The 24,454-nt window shown below is 36.0% G+C and overlaps 1 protein-coding gene across 1 annotated transcript; it reads right to left on the bottom strand.

Annotated features, from left to right (window-relative positions):
- Positions 1-6,554: 6,554 nt before the first annotated feature.
- LOC136226683 (structure-specific endonuclease subunit slx1) lies at positions 6,555-24,054 on the bottom strand. The gene is made up of 3 exons (XM_066015304.1): positions 23,757-24,054; positions 22,468-22,574; positions 6,555-6,883 (listed from the first exon to the last, which is right to left on the bottom strand). The coding sequence occupies exons 1-3, from the start codon at positions 23,966-23,968 to the stop codon at positions 6,702-6,704; spliced, it is 501 nt and encodes a 166-aa protein (XP_065871376.1). The 5' UTR covers positions 23,969-24,054; the 3' UTR covers positions 6,555-6,701.
- Between the last annotated feature and the right edge of the window lie 400 nt (positions 24,055-24,454).

The raw sequence follows: 24,454 nt of genomic DNA on the forward strand, positions 1-24,454 counted from the left end.
TAACATACAATTTAGTTTACTATTTTAAAAAACATATCACAAAGTCTTTATCTTTTGTCAATATTAATCATTTGATCATTTTGTCTATTTTTTTAGATTTTTAACCGAATCTGTTATTTTTTTGTGTTTGTTTATGCCAAATATAACGATTAAAAAATCTAAAAAAAATAGACAGAATGACCAAAGGGTTAACATTAATAAAAGATAGGAATCTTATAATGTGTTTTTCAAAATAGTGGAACTAAACAGTGTGTTAGGTAAAAAGTAGTGAACTAATAAATTATTTACCCTTATAAATAAATGGATAAAAACTGAATTTAGCTCTAACGTTTTAAGGGAATATCATATTTAACCTTAATGTAAGAAATAGTGTAAATTTAACCATAACGTTTCCGAGTAAGAATAATTTAAACCTTACATTATCAAAAATTAGAAAAACTGATTTGAGTGGTATTTACGTAAATCATCTATTGTTAGACATAATTTATGTAAAGTTAATCTTAATTTAACTTAATGTAACGTAACGTAACATAAAGTAATGTAATGTAACTTAACATAACATAAAGTAACGTAATATAATGTAACGTAACACAACTTAGCATAACGTAATGTAAACTAACATAACATAATTTAGCATAATGTAATAAAACTTGGCATAACATAACGTAACACAATGGAACGTAATGCACCGCAACATAACATAACGTAATGTAACGCAACACAACACAACACAATGATATGTAACATAACGTAACATTACATAACTGTGAGCACAGACTTTTTCGACCCTAATGATGAAATTCAGGTTACCTGTGCTCGGTATGTTGTAAGTGGGCCCCGTGTCGCTCCAAACAAGATCAAAGGCCAAAACCCAAACTTGTTTTTCTCAATATTAGAGCTTAAAGTAATATATATCCCATTTCGAGTCTAATGCACTTTTTCAGGCTCAATTCGGAGGTCAAACGAAGAAGTTATGACCATTCAAAGTTTTCCGAATAGAAGCTCCGGACGGACTTGGAGCCATATCTTTTGATCGGGTCATTTTTAGCATTCGACTATAAAATATGAAATATCCATATCGTCGAGACAAATCCAACACTATAAGAATCATCGAAATCGGAGGTTTGGAAGGTTGTTTTTAGAAACCGGAATGATCCAGGACTAGTTTAGGTCAAATCTACCCCTAATTGACCCGTACCCGATTAGGGACCCTGTACCCGATCGGAGACCATCGGGAAGCATCAGTAGTTTTTTCAATAAAAACAGCTGCAAAGTGCTCAAAAAATGTCCCAAACTACTCCAATTCGGGATAAAAGGGCTGTAAACTGCCATTTCGTAGGGGGGAGTTCATTTTGAGAAAAAAGATTAGAAAGATAGAGAGAAAAAGAAGTGTGAGAAAGTTACAGAGAGAGTTCTTCATTTTCTTCTTCTTCACACACCAATCACCCAAAACACATCTAAATCAATCCCAAATCATACCAAATTATGGGAAATAATCCCAAATCATCTCAAATCATCGTTTAAGAACAAAATTGAAGGTTTAGAAAGAGGTTTCTAGAGAGAGAAACACTTGAAAATGAGTGAAAGTTAGTGAAAGTGAGTGAAAACTATTGTTTCCTTCACTGATTCTTCGGGTAATCACCCAATTCTACATCTTAATCCTTCCAATAAGCAAGGAAAGTAATTAATTCAATCAATTAATATCAATTCAGTTCTGTTCGAGTCCAATTCCACCAGTTTGGGAATCTGTTCTCGGGTTTCGGTTGTTGTTCCGTTCGTTTGTGTTCACGAGTCTACCTCTACACCAAATCGAATTATATCACTAAAGGTAATGCTCTGAATGGTTTAAAAGCCTTCTGTTTACTGTGCTAATTGATTTCATTTCGGCTTATTTCACTATAGTTACTAGTGTCTGAATCACATGATTCTGTAATTCTGTGTACGGTAGCCGATCGGCCACCTATAACTGTCGATCAATTACTGTCATAGAATTACAAAAATTTGTAATTTTCTGTTTAGTCAAGGACTCATTTTTAATTTTTCATAAGTTCGAGGACTGAACTGCAATTTTTCATTTTCAGTAAATTTATTTTATTTAGGCTTAATTAGACATATAAACGCTCAAACACATAAAATCTGATTAATTACAGGTTTTAGGGTATTTTTGGAATAAATATTAAATATGGTAGAATAGATAGATCTAGTTCACGGGTTTAAATGCATACTGATGTGATTAGACAATAGGATCTGAATGAGTCCTATAATTGATCGATTCTGACATCGTAGTTTAATCAAAAAGACGGGTCTCAATGTCGGTAGCTAATGTTTATCTGTTTTGCAGGTTTAATAGATTTATTTTATAAGGCTAGATCGGTTGTATAGGGCTATTTGTGCCCTTTGATTGTGATGTAACTTAATTTATTATTTAGTATTTATTTATTGCTTTCGTGTGATGAATGATTACAAACCGAAAATGAATTAGATTATAAATGATATTCTAACAGAATCAAGTCTACATATTTATTAATCAAACCCTTTAACCATTTAATTCACGAACCTAACTCTGAAGAGATGACATGTTGTGAGCCCGTGTGCCATCTAATTTTTTTACATGTTCCCGAACATTAAAACTCGGGTGGCGACTCTGAAATGATTAATCTAACCTTAAAACATGATAAAACGGATTAGAGAAATAGTCAAAAGAATGCATACACCGGAAATGACACGCTTAGCGTCGTCCTTAAAAACGGTAAGTGACGGTGTTATGTAAAAATGGAATTCCATTTGCAGAAATCCTCTGAGAGTAGGGTAATCATGTTCCGCAACTCCGCTGGGGATAGTAAATGAATTAAACAATACTAAGGGTTTGACGATTAATGAATCTAAAATTGACTTCTCATTAAAAATATGTCTGTTGCATCACTTCACGACACTTGCACAGTTTGCACCAATACCCGATTAGCCCCGTTTTGCCAATGTGTACATTTTATACGTTCATAGAAGCCTTGGATGTACATGTTTGCAAAACACTCATGGATGTACCTCTACAAATCTCTAGAACTCCTGAACAAGGAGAGGCGTATGCAAGTATATCGTGCTGTGGGAGCCTTTGAAAGTACCCATAGCTAGGTCAGTCCGAAGCTCATATAAGCAGCCCTAGTAATCTCCCCTTAGGATACCAAAACGTTCATTTGGTTATTTTGAGAGACGAGTTTGTTTGTCCCCCGTTGACAAATAAATTAAGCCAATAACTAGGAAAGTTGAATTGACCATTTCGATTTTGGAGGAATAAGGTCGGAATGGAGCGTAATTAATCGCGTGTTATGTGTAATTACTAACTGTTTGTTCATTTTGTTTATCTTTTGATTACACATCATTTGAGTCAAACATAAGTCAATCGAGTCAAATAAGTCGTACCATTTAGAGTGTCGCATGCCAACTCATTTTTTACAGCCATTCTAGGTATTAATAAACATTAGGACATATTTTTAATTTCGTCCAAAAAGTGAGAAAGAGTCGAACCGAGTTGGAGTCAATTACACCAATCAGGAGGCATACCATATATGTTGTGACGAACCCTGAACGTCTTTACCAAGTCTTACACTAATCAAGAGGCATACCATGTATGTTGTGACGTATCCCGAATGTCTCTACCAAATCTTACTCCAACCTGGAGACATACAACCCATGACATGACGTATCTCGTATGTCTTTATCGTGTCACACACACTTATGAGTCATACCTTGTATGTCATTCGCCTTTTGAAGCACATCTCGAGTGTCTTGAACATTCTCAAACCAAGTTAAGACATGCTAAGTAAGTCATCGGTTTCTTAAGTATATGTTGACCATTGACACATACCCTATATGTTGCCATTTGTGTCTTGTTTATACCTTGAATCAAGTCAAGACATATCATGTATATCACTCCATGTCATAACATCCATGTTTCTAGAAAATACGTCGTCATGTTTTCTGTGTTTTGAGTTCAAGTCAACCTTTGACATATACCACGTATGTCGTCACTTGTTTCTTACTTGCATCTCAAATTGGTAGATATACCAAGTGTGTCGAAACATCCACATAATATATCAGTTTTTCAACATGCTGTTGTGTTGCTTTTGCCTTGAGTCAAGTTAACCTTTGACACATACCACGTATGTCGTCACTTGCGTTTTGCTTGCATCTCAATCCCCGTTGAGACATACCTCGTATGTTATCACATGCTGCATAATGCACTGATGTTCGCAAATGCATCGATATGTTTATGTCTTGAGTTCAAGTTAACCTTTGACACATACCACGCATGTCGTCATCGTGTGCTATTTGCATTTCAAATATCGTTAGGACGTATCAAATATGTCTCCATGTTCCGCATGATGCGCCGTATTTCCAGGAGATACGTTGTTATGTTATTCACCTCTCGACTATGAGTCAACCTTTGACACATACCTTGTATATCGTCTTTGCATTTTATTTTGTATCTCGAGTTGGTAAGACATACCAAGTGTGTCGAATTTCCCCATAATGTGTTCGAGTCTAAGTTAACCATGACACATACCACATATGTAACATTTTTTTATAGAAATTGTACCACATATGTAACATATACATACAACACATCAACTTAAAATAACATTCACATAAAAAAAATGCTAAATACCGATAAAAAAATTCTCAATAATATTAAGAGAAAAGTACAAAAGTAAACCATGTGGTTTAAAAGTTTGACAAAAAAAAGTATCTTATGATACGTTCTGTTAGTAAAAACAAGACAAACTGTTAACAAAGTTAGAAAATGTTAATGTGGCAATTTTTAATCAAATAGTCAATGATTATTTTTTTATTTTTCTACCATTACCCCATCACTAAGTGACACATCATCATCATCTATATTTCTCTTTTCTCTTTTAACCATTTTTTTTTATCTCTCCTTAATTCTCTTCTTTTTAACTGCGAGTCAACTATTTTTTTTTTTTTGGCTTTGTACAAAGTATTAAAGAATAGTTTGAGAATATTATTAATAGAGTAATTTTATTCTCAATAAATGTACTCATGTCAATGTATGCACTTGATGTGAATTGTAAGTCACATTAAGTCATTTTGTAGCACTTTCAATACTTTCATTTAAGTTGAAAGTAGGTGAAATGTTGCATTTAGTTGTTGAAAATAGTTTTTAACCAATTATACTTTATAGCCACTTTAAGGCAATTTTAGTAATTTGAGATGATGTGAAAGTGAGTGAAAATCATGTTTAACCTTTTTTTAAATTGTTTTGTTTGAGTTCCAATTAATTCGATTCACTTTCATATGAGGTGAAAGTACGTGTATCTCATGTTTAATTGCATATAAAGGTATGTTAACTCTGTTATTAGTTATCAAACATTATATTCTTATTTTTTTTTAATATTATTAGTGATGGCATTTATGTAAGATGCATGGTTGTTATCTTTTATCTCGAAATATTATATCATTTTGATTTGGTTGTTCATTTCATTGGATTACTCTATTTTAACTCATTTGATAATCGAAGTAATTTCACTATTAATAGATATTTTAAGTGTGGAGTTATCTTAAATCAGAATTCAGATAATGTTGTAGTTGATGAATTCATTCCAATACGATTGATGACAATTTTTTCATTGTTTCTACCTTTCTGTTTGCGAGCTTTTGTATTAAATTTTGTTAGCAATTGAGTTAAAGCTCTATATTTGAAATTGAAATAGGTTGAAGATAGAATATTATCAAAATACGAAAATGGCAATTAGAAGGGAAGATCGATATTCAATTATTGTTTTTACTCATAATTCGCCCTTTAACACTTTAGAAGACCGTAAGGCCACAATGCAATTTTTTTTATAGGCTTAAAGCATTATTTGGCCTCTGGCCTATCCAAAATTGTGTTATTTGGCCCCTGACATATTATCTAGTCACATTTAGCTCTTGACCTATCTCATTTGGTGAAATTTCATCCAATTTGTATGCATACTTAAACGGAATCGTTATCTTATTGATAAGTAACGATATTTTAACAATTAAACTTGAAACGTGATATTTCTTAAAGTTTTTTTTCCATATTATGTGAAAATAATTAATTAAATTAAAAAAAACAAAAAATCAAATCCTAAAATAAAATTTATTAAGTTCAAGTGTCAAAATATCGTTACTTATGAATGAGATAATGATTCGGTTAAGTTTGAATCCAAATTGGGCAAAAGTTCACCAATTTGGGACAGATCAGGGACCAAATGTAACCAAATAATAGATCATGAACCAAATGACAAAATTTTAGATAGATCAAAGGTCAAATAGTGCTTTAAGCCTTTTTTATAAAACAAAAAGTCACATTGAATTTGAGAAGTCAACCAAAAAGCACGTGGTCCTCACGGATCAATATCTTCTCCAATTGAGAAAAAAATAAAGAACGTATTATATCACTTTCAGAGAGTTAGAGTGACTAATAAATTGTCCCTATGTTTTTAAGGCAAAATGACCAAAATGGAACTAAAAAAAAAAAAAAGCTCTATATGGTTTAGATATTTTAGGACTAGCCATGCATAACAAACACCCTCAAGGGCATGTCTAATGATAGTAATTTAGTTGTCACCAAGCATAAAGTAAAAAATGTAATACAAAAATTAATAAAGAAAACTAGTATCTCACTCATATTATTATGAATGTTTTAGGTCAATCTTCGCAAGTTAGGGATTGATTTTCCATTGAACTTGTACGTTATTGCTATTAAACAAACCCTCAACTCTACTAAGAGCTTTTTTCCTGTGTTGTACCAATGCTTGAGACTCATGTCCTGTGGTATCATCATTCTTCCCATTTCTTCGCAATTTTCTTGACAAACTTTTCCATTTTGATTCAAATTTGCAGGCTACAATTCATTCATAACAAATATATTTCTTAATTAACACACAAAACTGAAGTATAAACTCCACAATTGGTACCAATGCAAAATAACCCTAATGCTCCTTTTACCTTGATATCTAAAAACACATTTCAACCTTTCAACATTTCAACAACAATATCATAGAAACAACTAAAACAAATAAAATATAATGTTATTAAATAATATCTTTAAAGTTATATCATGAAAACAAGTAGAGAACCTTATTAAACCAAAACATTCGAAAATAAAATAACCATACGACAATGTTCAAATTTGAATTATAAATTACAATAAAGAAAAAAATAACAATAATAAAAAACGTTTTTGTTTATCATCACTTAGACGGCTAAAAAATCGCCTAGGGGTCGAAAAAACGCCAAGAGAGACTAATCGAAGAAAATCGGGGCAGATTCTCGATTTTAAGCGTCTAGACGAGACGCGACGGCCTTAGTTTTAAACAGTGGTAAAAAAAAAACAACAAAAAAAATTTAAGATTTAAGAGATGGGAGACGCATCTCCCCTAAGAATTTCCATAACTTTTGCTCTCTTTCATCAGTTATAGAAGACCTATATCAAGTTACATTTTTCATGCTTCAATGTTCTCCGCTGTAGCCACAGGACATGTTTTTATGTTTCTGCCCAGACAAAAGTAGGACTTGTAACAATTTCTTTTCTGGCATCGACTTACTTATCGGCTCGAGGCAACCCGACAAACAAATTAGTAAAACACAGAAAATAAACTATTACTCAAATTCACTAGTTTTAACTTCTAAAGTTGTAAACCAAAATACAACTAATAGTCTAATAATAAAATTCTAGTTCCTAATAACATAAATCAAACATCATCATCCAAATCCCAAAATTATACTAATAACAACTAGGAAAACCAAGGATCCAACACTAATCCTTTATCCATCTAATAACGTTCTTTAGTTCAATTGTGGACTTTGCAAAAGAAATAAACTGTTCACAATCCCAAACATCCCATTAGTGCACAAACGATTTTCCATTCTAGAAACCACAAATTTTGATCAAAAGAAACACATTAGTTTCAAGGCAGCGGCAATGAGAAAGGCATTAAGTGGAGATCACTGATTATCAGATTAAAATTAAACAAGTCAAAAGTGGAAAGCATAAGAACAGCAGTACATGTACATCCCAAAACAGAGAGCAGAGTAACAAAAAACAAAAAAAACAGAGCAAGAGCAGAGTAAAAATAGAAGAGGTCGAGTCAAGAAAATCCCAAAAAATTTGGGCACAAAACAGTACAACAACAACAAAGCCTTAGTCCCGAAATGATTCGGGGTCGGCTAACATGAGCCATCATATAAAACCGTGAAATCAAGTCGTGTCAGCGACACAAATTCTCTCCATCCACTCTGTCCTATCCACTACCATATTTTCCTCAATCCCCAATAAACTCATATCACTCTCGATCACCCTCCTCCAAGTTTACTTAGGTCTTCCCCTACCCCTCACCACTACATCTCTTTGCCACTCTTCAGTCCTCCTAACCGGCACATCAAGCGCTCTTCGTCTTACATGGTCAAACCACCTTAGTCGGTTTTCCTCATTTTATTCTCAATAGATGTAACCCCTACTTTTGTCCTAATTATTTCATTACTCACCCGATCTTTTCTCGTATGACCACACATCCATCTCAACAGACGCATCTCCGCCACCGACATCTTATGGATGTGACATTATTTCAATCTATTAGGCATGCCGGGGTCACAAAGGAAACCCGTAACACTCTTCCACTTCGCCCAACCAAATTTAATCCTATGAGCAACATCTCCATCCACTTCTCCATCCGTTTGAATAATAGATCCTAAATACCGAAAGCAATCTGATGCCTGAACAACTCTCCCATCTAGGGTGATTGTCCATGCCTCCCTACTCCTATCGCCGCTAAACTTACACTCCAAATATTCTGTCTTACTTCAGCTCAACTTAAAGCCTCTAGATTTTAAAGTTTGTCTCCATAGTTCCAACTTCCTCTCCACGCCTTCTTTCGTCTTATCAACCAACACAATATCATCTGCAAACAACATGCACCATGGTATACCATCTTGAAGTGAACTCGTTAGTTCATCCATAACGATGGCAAAAAGAAATGGGCTTAGTGCAGAACCTTGATGCACTCCAGTCGTAATAGGGAACTCTTCAGTCTTCCCAACACTGGTGCGTACACTCATGCATGCTCCCTCATACATGTCCTTTATGATGTCAATATATTTCCGCGAAATGTCTTTCCTTATTAAGGCCCACCAAAGTACTTCCCTTGGTACCTTATCATATGCCTTCTCCAAGTCAATGAAAACCATATGCAAGTCTTTCTTCTTATTTCGATAGTGCTCCATTAATTGTCTCAGTAGATGGATGGCTTACATAGTTGATCTTCCCGGCATAAAGCCAAACTGGTTTTCCGAGATCTTCACCATTCTCCTTAGCCTTTGTTCGATCACTCGCTCCCAAAGTTTCATAGTGTGACTCATTAATTTGATTCCTCGATAGTTGGCACAATCTTGGACATCGCCTTTGTTCTTATACAAAGGGATTAGGATACTTTTCCTCCATTATGATGGCATCTTATTGTTTCTCCAAATTTTGTTGAAGAACGTCGTCAACCATCTCTCAGAAGCAAAAGCAATACCTAAAATAATTTCTTATTTAATTTTTATTTGTTTTTTAACCAGAAAAACGCCTTACCTGTAAGAGGCAACCGCCTCTAGCCTGAAGGGATGAGGCGGTCACCATTCAGCGCAAGAGGTACCTTGATGCACTCCAGTCGTAATAGGGAACTCTTCAGTCTTCCCAACACTGGTGCGTACACTCATGCATGCTCCCTCATACATGTCCTTTATGATGTCAATATATTTCCGCGAAATGTCTTTCCTTATTAAGGCCCACCAAAGTACTTCCCTTGGTACCTTATCATATGCCTTCTCCAAGTCAATGAAAACCATATGCAAGTCTTTCTTCTTATTTCGATAGTGCTCCATTAATTGTCTCAGTAGATGGATGGCTTACATAGTTGATCTTCCCGGCATAAAGCCAAACTGGTTTTCCGAGATCTTCACCATTCTCCTTAGCCTTTGTTCGATCACTCGCTCCCAAAGTTTCATAGTGTGACTCATTAATTTGATTCCTCGATAGTTGGCACAATCTTGGACATCGCCTTTGTTCTTATACAAAGGGATTAGGATACTTTTCCTCCATTATGATGGCATCTTATTGTTTCTCCAAATTTTGTTGAAGAACGTCGTCAACCATCTCTCAGAAGCAAAAGCAATACCTAAAATAATTTCTTATTTAATTTTTATTTGTTTTTTAACCAGAAAAACGCCTTACCTGTAAGAGGCAACCGCCTCTAGCCTGAAGGGATGAGGCGGTCACCATTCAGCGCAAGAGGTGCTGGAAGGAACCACCTGGGTCGCCTCTCGCCTTAGGAGACCGCCTTTTAAAACTATGGATGCGGATGTCTCTATTATGTAACTATGTCAACCTAGGAATCCTTGTGTCATAAAGTAATAAACTTGAGCTCAAGATTACTTAGAGCAACATATGACATTATATATTGATGTATTGTCAAATCAAGCAATACTGTAGGTTATATACCATGATTGGCAAGCTATGTTCCACGGACACGGAAACGGATATTGAAAGGATGCTGACACTGGGAAATGTTATTTCTAAAACCTTCAAGAACTGAAATGGATATGGACATGTACACGAAATGCAGAAACACTATTAAAGAGGAGTGTCTGTGCAACATAGTTGCCATGTATTAACTACATGCAAACTTGCAAGGTTTTCCTTGATATTCTGTTCGTTTTTGGATAAAAATCTCAATTTTTGTTATTATATAATCTAACATTCTTCTGTCCCCCAATCCATGGATTGTTATTATTGCATCTTTAAATTCAACACGAGTGTTAACTTTCATACATGCAGAGGCGGAACCAAGGGGTTAGGGAGGCTCGAGCCCCGGCAGGCGGTCGGAGAATTGAGAAAAAAAAAAATAGTAATGGTGTCTGGTAATATTTTGAAGAAAATTATATTGACTCTATGTAGTATTATTTCAATGTTTAAAGGTAGATGAGATGGTTAAGGATGCTTACTTCTATTTGAGAGGTTCTATGTTCGACTCTCTTCAACCTCATTTTTTTTAAAAAGCTTTTATTTTTTTTTATTTTTTTTTTCAATAATTATAAAAACATGTTACCAGAGGCGGAACCAAGGGAGGGTTAGGGGAGGCTCGAGCCCCGGTAGGCGGTCGGAGAATTGAGAAAAAAAAAATTTAGTAATGGTGTCTGGTAATATTTTGGAGAGAATTATATTGACTCTATGTAGTATTATTTCAATGTTTAAAGGTAGATGAGATGGTTAAGGTTGTTTACTTCTATTTGAGAGGTCCTATGTTTGACTCTCTTCAACCTCATTTTTTTTAAAAAGTTTTTATTTATTTTTATTTTATTTTTCAATAATTATAAAAACATGTTACCATTATTAATTAATTTAAATTGAGTCTTTATTTTTATTTTGATAACACTTTTGAATTCATTTTTAATGTCTTTACCATTAAAAAAAAAGTAGACATATTTAATATTTATTTTTATTATGTCTTTACCATTAAAAAAAAGTAAACATGTTTTAATTTTCTATTAGTTCAATGAAAGTTTCTAAAAAAATGATAATATTTTTACAGTTTTAATGCCTCGGAGGCTAGAAAAATTTTGCTGCTGGACTTTGAAAATTTACCGTCAACCGCACAATTAATTTCGATTTTTTTTTTTTTTTTTGACATTTTGAATTTTTTTTTACTGATATGTTTGAGCCGTTCCGCCACTGCATACATGTATTTAAGCTTTTGCAATATGAAAATTCAATTGAACTTGATTCTCAGACATGCATACATACATTGACTACAAAATGATCATGCTCTCAATCTCTGAATCAGCAAATTTTGTTAAATGTATCACAAAATGCTCTTAAATTACAATGTCCATCTAGGCCATCTAAATTCATCAATATTATTGGGGATGTGAAAAAAAGCATCAGTCGTCAATCAACTAAGATCATTTTCTTCCAATAATGATGGCTCTTTTCACTACATTAAAAGGAGGATGTGTTGCCTATCATTGATCAATATACTATTTAAACGCATTTATTAATTTTATTGGGAATTGTTATTTTGTTGCATTTTATTAAGAGAACTACGTCACACCTCTAAACCTTGTCAAACCATGTGGAACTAATTGCACCAATACACACTAGGTAGTAGCATAATGTCACTCACAACTATTGTAATTCCTATTCACAAAATACTAATATAAAAAACAAAATCCAATGCTTATCTGAAAAGCAAGGTAGTAATTCACAATTGCTCGAGGTAGAAAATTCAACATTTTCTTGCCACATAAATCTGGAGTTGCTATCTTTGCACCATCCAAACAAGAAATTCCCACCATAGTTGTAGCGTTGCTTATTTATTCAACTCATTCTTCTTGCACATAATTTGGAATATACCAAACCATTGATTACCATGAACGTTATACATGAATGAATATTATCCACCACCAACAACATAGTACAGACTCAGTCAAACAAAAATTCTTCATAAAAGCAATTTTGCACGTATGAACTCATTCAGTAAAAGAAACTCCTTGTAATTGGTGGTCTTCTGTCAGAACTTAAAGTTCTGGTGTGAGGAAATGAGAGAAAAGAAAAGAAGAGAAGAGAAGAGAGAAGAGAGAAGGGAGAATTAGAGGAAAAGAGAAGGAAATTCTTCATTAAAATTCCGGAATAACTACCAGGTACATATGTGACCAATAATATAGGAATGGGAACAGAATTGGTTACAAAGTACAGCGGCCATTCTGTACAGCTGGATAACTGCCTCAGTAGTTTCCAAAACAGGATGATTCTAGCTACTTTAGCTAATACAGCCTTTAGGGAAATAAACATCGCACAGCAAGAAAAGCAACAATAACAGAATTAACTATCAAGGCTAATATCATAATTAGTCCTTGGACTTTTTCTCCTTACGCTTATACGTAACAATACCCCTTCCTTCACTGCATTCTTGTCCCCAAGAATGGTAGAACTCTGGAAATTGGTCGGCAATGGACTCTGCAGATTCCCAAGTGGCACCAATGGAGGCCATTCCTTCCCAAAGGATGAGTAACTGTGGAACAGCCTCCCCAGCAATCATAGCATTGCGAGTATTAAGGACCTTCGCTGGTTGAATAAGAAATTCACCATCAGAAACTGGAGGAAGAGTGGTGAGAAGGGTTGAAAGTGCATCTGGCCTTTTCTTGAGCAGAGAAATGTGAAACACATTATGAACTCGGCAAGTAGGGGGCAACTCTAGTTGATAAGCCACCTTCCCAATGCAAGCTAGGACTTTGAATGGCCCATAATAACAAGCTGAAAGTTTCACAGACTTCCTCATAGCTAGTGTAACTTGTCTGTAAGGTTGAAGTTTAAGAAAAACACAGTCTCCCACTGTGAATTCCCTATCTGTCATCTTCAGGTCAGTATTCTTCTTCATCCTGTTTTGAGCAGTAGTCAAACGTTCACGAAGGAAGCTATTGATGGTTTCCCTTTCCTGAAGCAAATCTGCTACAGCAGCCACATTAGTAGTTTGAGGAGGTACAATGGGAAGTTGGGGTGCGACTCCATACAAGGCCTGAAATGGGGACATCTTAATGGCACTATGATAGGTGGAGTTGTACCAATATTCTGCCAGACTAAGCCACGCTTCGGAGGTAATTCTCAAGCATTGATTAAGCCTTTCAGATTGGCCATCTGTTTGGGGGTGGTAGGCACTACTAAAGAGTAATTGAGTGCCCAACAATTTAAGGAGTTCCTTCCAGAATATATCCCAGTAAAGATCCTATCTCTATCCGAGACAATTGACCTAGGCATACCATGCAGCTTGAAAATATTATCTAAGAACACCTTAGTCACTGTAGAAGCAGAAAATGGATGAGTGAGTCCTATGAAATGACCCCCTTTAGAAAACCTATCCACCACAACCAGAATTGTATCATAGCCACATGACTTGGGAAGTTTTTCTATGAAGTCCAATCGCAATGTCCTTCCAAGCCTCATGAGGATTGGGCAAGGGTTGGAGTAACCCAGGGTAGGCTGAGTGGTCTGCCTTGCACCGCTGACAAATGTCACATTGAGAAACCGAGGAGATCGCCGATTGAGAGAGTTTAGGCAAGAAGAAATGTTGTTGCACCCTAGAAAGAGTTCCCTTGATTCCTCAATGACCCCCCCAATGGAGAGTTGTGACAAGCTTCAATGATCTTACTATGAAGATTAGTAGCAGCTCCAATGTACAATCTGGAATGATATCTTAGCAAGCCATTAGAGTAAGAATAAGGAGTAGGGGTTGTTGGTTGAACAATCAAATGTGGAATCCACTTAGAGGCCAATTCATCTTGCTCTTAGGATCCTCGAATGTCCACCATCCAACTTGGAACTACCATGGTAAGAGCCAAAATAATGGACTGTGAAATTTCCATACCTTCGCATGAATGATGTAATCTAACCCCAAAAGCTTAGAGATACCCTTATGTTGCAAATAGGTATGTAATTTTTGCTCTAATATATGTTTGATACTTTCATGGTCAGTCTTAATTATGAAAGTAGAATTCTCAAGATAGTATCGCCAAGTAGAACATGCTTGTAGGATTGCTAGAAGTTCCCTCTCATATGTAGAGAGCCTTTGATTTCGAGGACTCAGGGTCTTTGAAAGAAAACAAATGGGTCTCCCATTTTGCATTAGAACTGCCCTATGCTAGAGCCACTCACATCACATTCCAGTGTGAAAGGCTGGTCAAAATTAGAAGTGGAGAGTACAGGAGCTTGAGTCATGATCACCTTAAGCATCTCGAAGGCAGAGTCCAATTAAAACTATCCTTCTTCAACAAATCTGTGAGTGGTTTGCTGATAGAAACATAATCCTATATAAATCTCTTGTAATAGCCTTAAGACCTAAGAAGGAACAGGCCAATTTCGCATGGCAGCAACCTTTTTTGGATTAGTGGCTACCTCTGCTGCAGATATTATGTGTCCCAAATAGGAAAACACTTGGCATTCCAAACTCACTTGGATGCCTTAGCACAGAGTTGGTGATAAGCTAATAGTGGGAAAATTACTGTATATAAGGATGTCATCAAAAAGACTAACACAAATTTCCTCAAATAAGGCTCAAACATAGTGTTCATTAGGGACTGAAAGTGAGACCAAAAGGCATCACTAGGAACTTGTAGTGGCATGTGTGGGTTCTGAAGCAGTCTTAGGAACATCTTTAGGTTTCATTCTTAGAAATGGGAAACTTATTCTTAACTGTGGCCTTGTTTAACTCTCTATAATCCACACAAAATCTCCAAGTTCCCTCCTTAACTAGCAAAACGAGGGATGCAAAAGGACTAGTGCTAGGTTGTATTTGTTAGGAATAATTGAAATTACGATAAACGAAAAATAAGCAAACACACACGAATTGTTTACCCAGTTCGCCACTCGATATGAATGACTACGTCTGGGGGCACTACCAAGCCAGGATATTTACTATAATAAATGAGATGCGGATTACAGAGAAAGATGTTACATTTATACTCCTGAAACCCTAACCGTCTGAAACCCTAATCGCCCAAAAAAAAATTTTTGGACTTGATGTGGCTCTTGTCATTCACAGGTTTCCCTCGCCCTTTGGACTTAGACCTGCCACGATTCTGCTTTGACCTGCGATCTGACCTGCTCCGATTCTCTGTATTCAAGGCTGATCCAGATGTGGAACCTGACTCTTTCCTGCGAATCTCCTCGCTTATAATCAAGTCTCTGACATCATCAAACCTAAGTTTTTCTTTCCCTGCTGAAGCACTTAGGGCAGTAACCGTGCCGCTCCAACTCTCTGGTAAAGAAGATAACAGAATTAGGGCTAATACCTCTTCATCGAAATCAATATCTACAGAACCTAATTGAGTGATTGTCATATTAAAATCATTCAGGTGCGTCGCCACTGCTATATTCTCCGTCATCTGCAGATTAAATAGTCGCCGCATCAGATGAACTTTGTTTGCCGTGGAAGGCTTCTCGTACAAAGAACTCAAGATCTCCAACATCTCCTTCGTGGTCTTTGCCTTCACCGTGTGATGCGCCACGTTTCTGGACAGCGACAGGCGAATCACGCTCATCGCTTTTCTATCCAACAGCTTCCACTCTTCATCATACATATCCTCTGGTTGCTCACCCAGAGGCTGGTACAGATCTTTACCGTACAGGTAATCCTCGATCTGCATCTTCCAGAAACCGAAATCTGAACCATCGAATTTCTCCACAGGGGTTTTTCCGTCTCCCATCGTAATTACCCTCGCTCTGATACCAGTTGTTAGGAATAATTGAAATTACGATAAACGAAAAATAAGCAAACACAGACGAATTGTTTACCCAGTTCGCCACTCGATATGAATGACTACGTCTGGGGGCACTACCAAGCCAGGATATTTACTATAATAAATGAGATGCGGATTACAGAGAAAGAGGTTACATTTACAGAGAAAGATGTTTACCCAGTTGGATCGCTGCAGTTGGGCCCATCGCTTCAGTTGGGCCTATATATATTAGTCTCCATAAGCCCAACAGTATTACCCCATTAGCTATCATTTCTGCTACTAGCCTCTCAATCTCATTCTTTTGATGGTGGGAATACCTGTTTTGATTGTAGGAATACGTGGAATAGCATGGTCATATGACCTGGTAGGAGGTGGCAGGAAAACAGTGTGATATTTGTTAATAAGTGGTTGGTATGTAGGTGAAACTTGGGGTATATGTTTGGCTTAGTCAGAATTTTTAGGAACCTCATAAACAAACATTAAAAAAAGCTAGCAGTAACTCCCTTCCATCCTTTAGACACTAAGCGATTTACACTTTCAAGAGACATAATCTTAAGCTTACTGTTCACTGCTCTCAGACATTCCTTGTAACTCTAGAGGCTTGTTATCCTTATGAATAATCAAAGTATTGAACTCAAAATCAAAAGTAACAGGTGTATGACTCCTCATCCAGTCTGAAATCAATATAAGATCATAATCCACTAGTTCTAAAACTCTCACACGAAATTGAAATTTAGAGTTATGCATAGACTGCTACTGTAACATCTAACGATTTGACTTGTAATAGGGGCAATTTGGTCTCTATAGCGATCTTCAGATCTACGAAGCTATGCGTGCTTCCACTGTCAATGAGAATCATGATGGCTCTCTTATTTAGTACCCCTTTCAATCGCAGGGTATTCTGAGTAACCCCTCCATGAAATGGCTTATGTACCCTCTCCCAGCACTTCATTGCCATTAGCCTCTACTTCTTCCACAATCTCCCCTTCCTCTTCTAAATTCAAGGCATTAAGCTTCTTAGTAGTACACTGGTGGCCTTAAAAGTACCTTTCTCCACACTTCCAACAAGCCCCTAGGGTTTTCTTATAGTTAAGGGTTGGTAATAGGAGTTTTAGGTCAGGAGGCTTAGGCATGAGTGAAGAGGATATATGGGAATTGAAAGGTGTTGTGTTTGGTTTACAGGTGGCTAAAGGATTAGGATTCCAAACCTTACCGGGAATGGTTGGTTTGAAGGTTGATTTTGGCTTGACTGCATCAATCATCTCCTTGATGTGACTCTCTTAAAGCTTAGCCTTCTTGGTAGCAGTGTAAATATCTGTCGGTTCAAAAGATCTTACTGCTGATCTTAACTCGGGTTTTAACCCAGAAATAACACTGGAAATCTAAAAAGGTTCAGTGATGCCTGGATCACTCAATGTGGAATTCTGCTTGAGTTGAGTCATCTGTTCAACCACATCAATGACTTCAGTCTCCTGAAATCTCAAAATGAACCTTATTCCAATTCTTGAACCATTTATCGAACCATTTATCAGCTCTTCCTTGCAAATATTTTCCGACCAAATCCAGCTTCCACTCCTACTTCGAAGATCTGGAAATATTTCTGACATTTGCTAATCCAGTTTTCTACCTCAACTCCGTCAAAGGCAGGTAGTTCACATTTCGGAAGCATTTTATTGAGGAAGGGAGGTCTAGTATTAGTTTCCCTAAAAAAAATTGTTATTTCCCTGGGAAGAACGGATTCTGCTCATGAATGAGCGTGTCAATCTGTTGATTCTGAGCAGTTTGCACATCTTGGAACAAGGATCACATTGAATCCAACTGCATCGCCGTAATCTCTACTTGCTCCTTCATTTGGGCAGTAATTGCCTAACTTGCTGCTCAAGACTTTCCATGAATCTTTCATTAATCACCGGCCGGAGGTCGATGATCTTTGATACTAATGTCAGAACTTAAAGTTCTCGTGAAGTTCTCATGTGAGCAAATGAGAATAGAAGAGAAGAGAAAAGAAGACAAGAGAGAAGATAGAGAGCGAAGAGAGAATTAGGAGGAAAAGAGAACGAAATTCATTAAATTCAGGAATAACTACCAGGTACATATGTGACCACTAATGTAGGAATGAGGACAGAATAACTACCAGGTACATATGTGACCACTAATGTAGGAATGAGGACAGAATTGGTTGCAAAGGACAGCTGCCATTCGGTACAGCTGATAACTGCCTCACTGGTGTCCAAAATAGGATGATTCTAGCTACTTTAGCTAATACAGCCTTTAGGAAAATAAACAACGCACAGCAAGAAAAGCATAACGTAAAATATCACATCATTCTCGGTGGAGTTAGGAGTATGATAAGGACACGGTAACAATCTGACATTTCTTAATGATGCGCATGTGCTTTTCACTTTCCTTCATGGCTAACTTTATAAATGAAACACATTATTTTTTTCTCGCAAAATATGCATTAAAGACTCTCAAGGATCAACATATACATCCTATAGGGTTCTTATTCTATACGTGTAAGGAAAATAAGAAGCTACAGTATTTCAACAGCATTTTCTATTTCCACAAGGTGCAGGGAGACTATATTTCAAATATCTCATTGAAATGCAGTTGATCTTCTTGCAGCACTTAGAAAGAGACAATGGGGCTGAAATACAATATCCTTATGTTTTTCTAACACACATCAAATACAAACCCTCTGGGAAGTATATATCAATTCTAAGCTCTCCATTGCATACGACGAGGGAAAAATTATAGTTTTCCATCTATTGAATTAATTAGAGGAAAGTGAAGATTCCATGCACACATAGTTGTGAAAGTTGATCGCCTGAGGCGAGAGGCGACCCAGGCGTTCCTTCCCCCGCCTTCTTCACTGGAAGGCGGGCGTTATTCAGAAAGCGACCGCCTGGCTGCCACAGGCGAGAGGCGGTCTAAAGCCAGAGGCGGTCGCCTTCTGAACTTAGGTGGTTACTTACAGTTCAGAAAGAAAGAAATATAAAAGGGATTTTAGGTTAAAGAAATCGGAACCTTTGGAAGTATAGAAGAAAAAAAAGCAAAATATCCACAACAGCACCGACCGATCCACACATCCACACAGAAACTTCCTCTCCACCCACCCAACGGCACCGATGACATAAAAACAGGTACGGTCTCTGTTCTCATTTCTTTTATTTTTATTTCTATAATCTTCTCCTTTCTTCTATTTTTCTTTTTTTCATCTTCATCCTACTGTTATGCTGCCCAAATTTCTACTCTTTATTTATGACTTATGACTTATGCAAGTGTTATGCTGCCCAAATTTTGTGATTTGTGTTATTATTACTAAGTCATGAAAGTTTAGGTGAAGTTTATGAAAGTGTGTGAAAGTTTATGCTAATGCTACTATTATGAAAGTTTATGCTACTGTTATGAAAGTGTGTGAAAGGTTATGCAAGTTTATGGAAGTGTGTGAACTGAAAGTGTTTGCAACTCTATGGAAGTTTGTGAAAATGTATAAAAGTGTATGAAATAGTAGCTTACAAGAGTAATTTTCAAAATTTTGCGGCTTTTGGACATGATGAGTATTAGTAATTCTAATACATCGAAAGCGGCAACAAGAACGAATCCTTGTTGGAAGTATGTGCAAGAGGTCAAGGCAGGGAAGTATGATGACATTGAGTTTGATGATGATGTTTGATATGATATTAGGAATTAGGATCTTAGTTTAGACTAGAATTTTTATTTTATTTTACAACTTTAGAAGTTAAACTAGTCAATTTGAGTTATGGTTTTATTCTTTGTTTTTTTCTAATTTGTTTGTCGCCTCGCCTCGAGGCGATATTTTGCCCTTATCGCCTCGACTCACCTTTCGCCTTTCACAACTATGCATGCACTTATTCTAGAAACACAAGGATTGTTGTTGTGTCCAAATCAAACTCCATCGTGGTTGCTATTTGAATCATGAAAAATAATATATTCTTTTCACTAATTTCTCAAAAGGATACATAGAGAGATTTTTAGGTTTGTTAAGGGTAAGTAATTAGTTATATTGTTGAAGCTATTGTATCCCCAAACTGATGGTGACAGAAATATGTTCATGAAAATTATTTTACACGAATATGTTGTGGTCCAATTGTAGCACTTAAGTATTATTAGGTTGGCTCTTGATTGCAAATTCTGGCATACTTATCTTGAATTTAAGACCTTTCAATATAAGATTACCAATATCAGGAAGAAGTTTACTTTCATACATGCAAAACTTGTATGAAGAATTTTTGTCATACTGAGGGCGAGCCTTGGCGCAACGGTAAACGTTGTTGTCGTGTGACCAAGAGGTCACGGGTTCGAGTCTTAGGAGCGGCCTCTTGCCAAATAAATTGGCAGGGGAAGGCTTGCCCCCAGTACACCCTTGTGGTGGGACCCCTCCCCGGACCCTCGCTCAGCGGGGACGCGTAGTGCGACCGGGCCGCCCTATAGGTCCGTACTAAGTATGTAGCAATGACGAATATTATTTGTTCATGGCCAACATTCATGGTAAGCCATTGGTTTTGTAATGCCAAATTATATGCACAAAGAACGGCTTGAGCCAAGGAAGAAACATTACAACTATACCGGAAATTTCTAGCTAGGATGGTAAAAAGATAGCTAGAAAGAGAAAAATAGAATCTAATTTTGGTCGCTCTTACAATGAACTAACTCTGAATTTATGTGACAAGGAAATGTTAAATTATTTTTCTCCTACAATTGCAAATTACATGACTCCTAATAAATGATTAGATCATATGTATGATAGACTTAATATGTTTTCAGACATTTTTTTATATTTGTCAAGGCATATTACATTTTATACGATCGTGATATAAGTCTTTGTGCAAAAGTAAATAATATCAATTTGATATATAAAAGACTAGCGAAAACAATAAATAGAAAAAGAAATGGCTTAATACATCTTGAGCCCCTTGTACTTGTCCAAAAAAGCCAACTGCCCCCTCTACTTTGAAAAAGTTCTATTTACCCCTAAACTTGCTTAAAGTGACCAATTGACTCTCGAGAGGTACCTATTAGCCCCCTGAACTTGCTTATAGTGTAAACATTTCAACTTTTCCAAAATCTCTCCTTACTCTGTCAGGTGGATTTTAGGGGTTTAATAGGTCACTTTAAACAAGTGCATGGGGTAAATTGAACATTTTAAAAGTATAGGAGGACAGTTATTTTTTTCGGACAAGTACAGGGGGCTAGGAATGTACTAAGCCAAAAGAAAAAAACAGAAAAAAAAGACAAGGTTAAGATAATAAGTATGCAGATCAAACAAGTTTCAACATGAGATGGTAAAATGCCATTGTATTTTTATTTCCTTTGATAATAGTATTTCGTGAATTGAAATTATGGTACTTGTGGTTCAAAATTCAATCACTTAAATCATGTATTGTTTTATCATTCTTAAGTTAGTAACATTTTTCAGCAAGCCAAACTTACTAACTTTTAAGTACATTATGCTATTACATAGTATGTATGTTTGTGCAGGTACATTTCAGGCCCTTGTCGTTCTCAAACCCTTGATCACTAATTCTAGTATACTTCTTTTTTTCACGACAATAGAGAGTGTATAACTCTTCGTAATTGGTTCTGTCTACACTAAGAGATAACATGAACAATTTTTGTCATTTGCAAAAGATAAAGTCAACAGTAGAACTACAAATCCTATTTTACAATGTTGGAGACCCAAAAAATTTTGATCAATTTCCTAGTTTCCTTGTACAGTAGAAAATAAGAAATAGAATGAATCAAAAACTCTTTACTCTTAATTAAACATAAGCCTCAACTACAAATACAAATGAGTTGTAGCTCAAATAATGTCCTCAGTACAGCTAAGCCTTAATAGAGGAATCTGGCATCTGTAGTGGGAATGGTGCATACTAAAGGAGATAGGAATGAACAATAGAAAGGGAAAAAAAAGAAGTGGAAAAGTTCTTGATGAATAAAACTACAAATATTCTGCAGAGATAAGGTTTCATGTTCATGGTACTTGATGCATGAAATTTCTGTTACTAATGGATAGTATTAATTGCTCATATTATGTGCTTTTTAGTTATATGTCTATTGTCATGTTCTCCTAAAAGGTAATAGATAGCAAAGTAGACACCAACCAATAAGAAACTGCTTTCTATTTTAGAGGTTTACCTTCACTTTGGGAATCAAAACCTTGAATTATGCATGCACAGACCCATGGCCTTCCTGCGCGGGATGCTTTTGCTCCACCTACAAGTTCACCATTATGTTGTTTCAAGCTGCACAAAAATATGCAGTTGCAGTTATCAGGATTGCATTGGAACTGTAACTCTAAAATCAAACAAACACAGACATACATGATTCATCTGTCCAGTAAACAACTATACGTAAAGGCCTTACCCAGTTCATAGTCCCATTAATTCAAAGCTATGTTGCACTGAAACAGAAACGGGAAATGAAACCTAAACGGATACAAGGTAACGTTATTTCTAAGAAAAATTAGCTAGGAAACCGAAATCGAAACCGAAATGAAATTCGGAAGCCCTAATGAAGAAGAGTTTCGGTGCAACATAGATTCAAAGTATTCCCAATTAATATAATCCTATGTTGCACGGAAATTGAAACGGATACTGGGAAACATAATTTCTGAAAAACATAGGAAACGGAAATGTGGGGGAAACGTGTAAATATTAAAAATATAGGGGCACATTTATAAATATTAAAAGTATAATAATACATTAAAAAAACAAGATTGAAGAACAAGAGGAAGAAAGTCCAAGCTCAATCGAGTTTCAAGAGATAAAGATTATAGGAGAAAGAAATATGGGTAAGTTCTTTAAATTGAAGGATACAAGGAAGGAATTATCTCTCTAATAGGAAGTTTCAATTTTCCTAACCTTAGATTGAACAGGAATTGCAAAATAGAAAGTTTGAATTTTCAGAATTTTAATCGAAATAGGTAGGGAAAACCGTTTAAGAGACGCATTTCATATTTTGGGTGATTACGGAAACGTTTCGTATCAGTTTCTGAGAGCTTCCTTTTCTCACATCTGCCGGAAACGGAAACGCATGTCATGAAGAGTTTCCATGCTTCATAGCTATAATCTTACTTTTAAGCAAGTTTTTCAGAATAAAACAATATCAAACCTTAATTCTGAAATATCTTGCTCAAAAAAGCCTATAAATGTGACCATACGTCACTACTTTTTCAAAGACCAGAATGATCAAGCAGTAAAAACGATGCAGAAATGGAATATTTAGATTGTGACAATCAACAATTTGGGAAGTCTCATCAAAACCTAAAATTCAAAATTTTGATGGGAAATAACTTTTCATTCTAAAATATTACTATCTAGAAACTAAGCCCACCAATTCACAGGTAACCCAATTAGCAATTAGCAAATAAATATGAAACCCTCAATCAAATAAGAAAAGGAGAATTGAATGACAACGACACATACCGGCGAGAAAAATTATTGGTAACTCCAACATAGGTTTTGATGGGTGGTTTGGTTGAAAGAATAAGATAGACCCACCAGGATGATGAGGTCGATTTTTCTGGTTTGCTCCTTGATATGGATACCAATGCTGTTGACGGAATGGTATCTGTTGATCTAGATTTCTTCAATGTCGGAGGCTTTACGGACGGGAATGTTTTAGAGAGCAGCCTCATAGAGTTGTTTCGGAATTTGATTCAGAGGAGAGGACGAAAATAAAAAGAAAAAACGCATCCGTTAACATTTCCCTTTGTAAAAAAAACAATTTCAAAAAATGAACCTTTTAATGAGGGTATTATTATGACTTGAATCAGGGCTCAACTATCCAAAATATTAGTTTTTGACCATGCTCTACTTGTTTTTTTTAACGAAGGTTGGGACTCGAAGGAAGGCCGAACATCCCAACATCCCGTTTATTAATAAAAAATGAAAATATAATAGAAAAGGGGAAAAACGAAAGAAAAGAAAGAAAAGAAAACAAAAAATTACAGCATGCGGATATGAGCTACTTTGCAAATATCGTCAAACACTAGACCCTGATAGAAATGAGGGGCCGAGTGCCACCAGCAGATGGAGGAGGCCGATTGTCCGTAATTCGCAAGTCTGTTCGCTGTTTGATTTCCTTCCCTGAAAATGTGAGTTGCTCTCCAATTCATCAGCGA

This window comes from Euphorbia lathyris, chromosome 4, assembly GCF_963576675.1.
Source record: "Euphorbia lathyris chromosome 4, ddEupLath1.1, whole genome shotgun sequence".
Classification (NCBI taxonomy): Eukaryota; Viridiplantae; Streptophyta; class Magnoliopsida; order Malpighiales; family Euphorbiaceae; genus Euphorbia; species Euphorbia lathyris.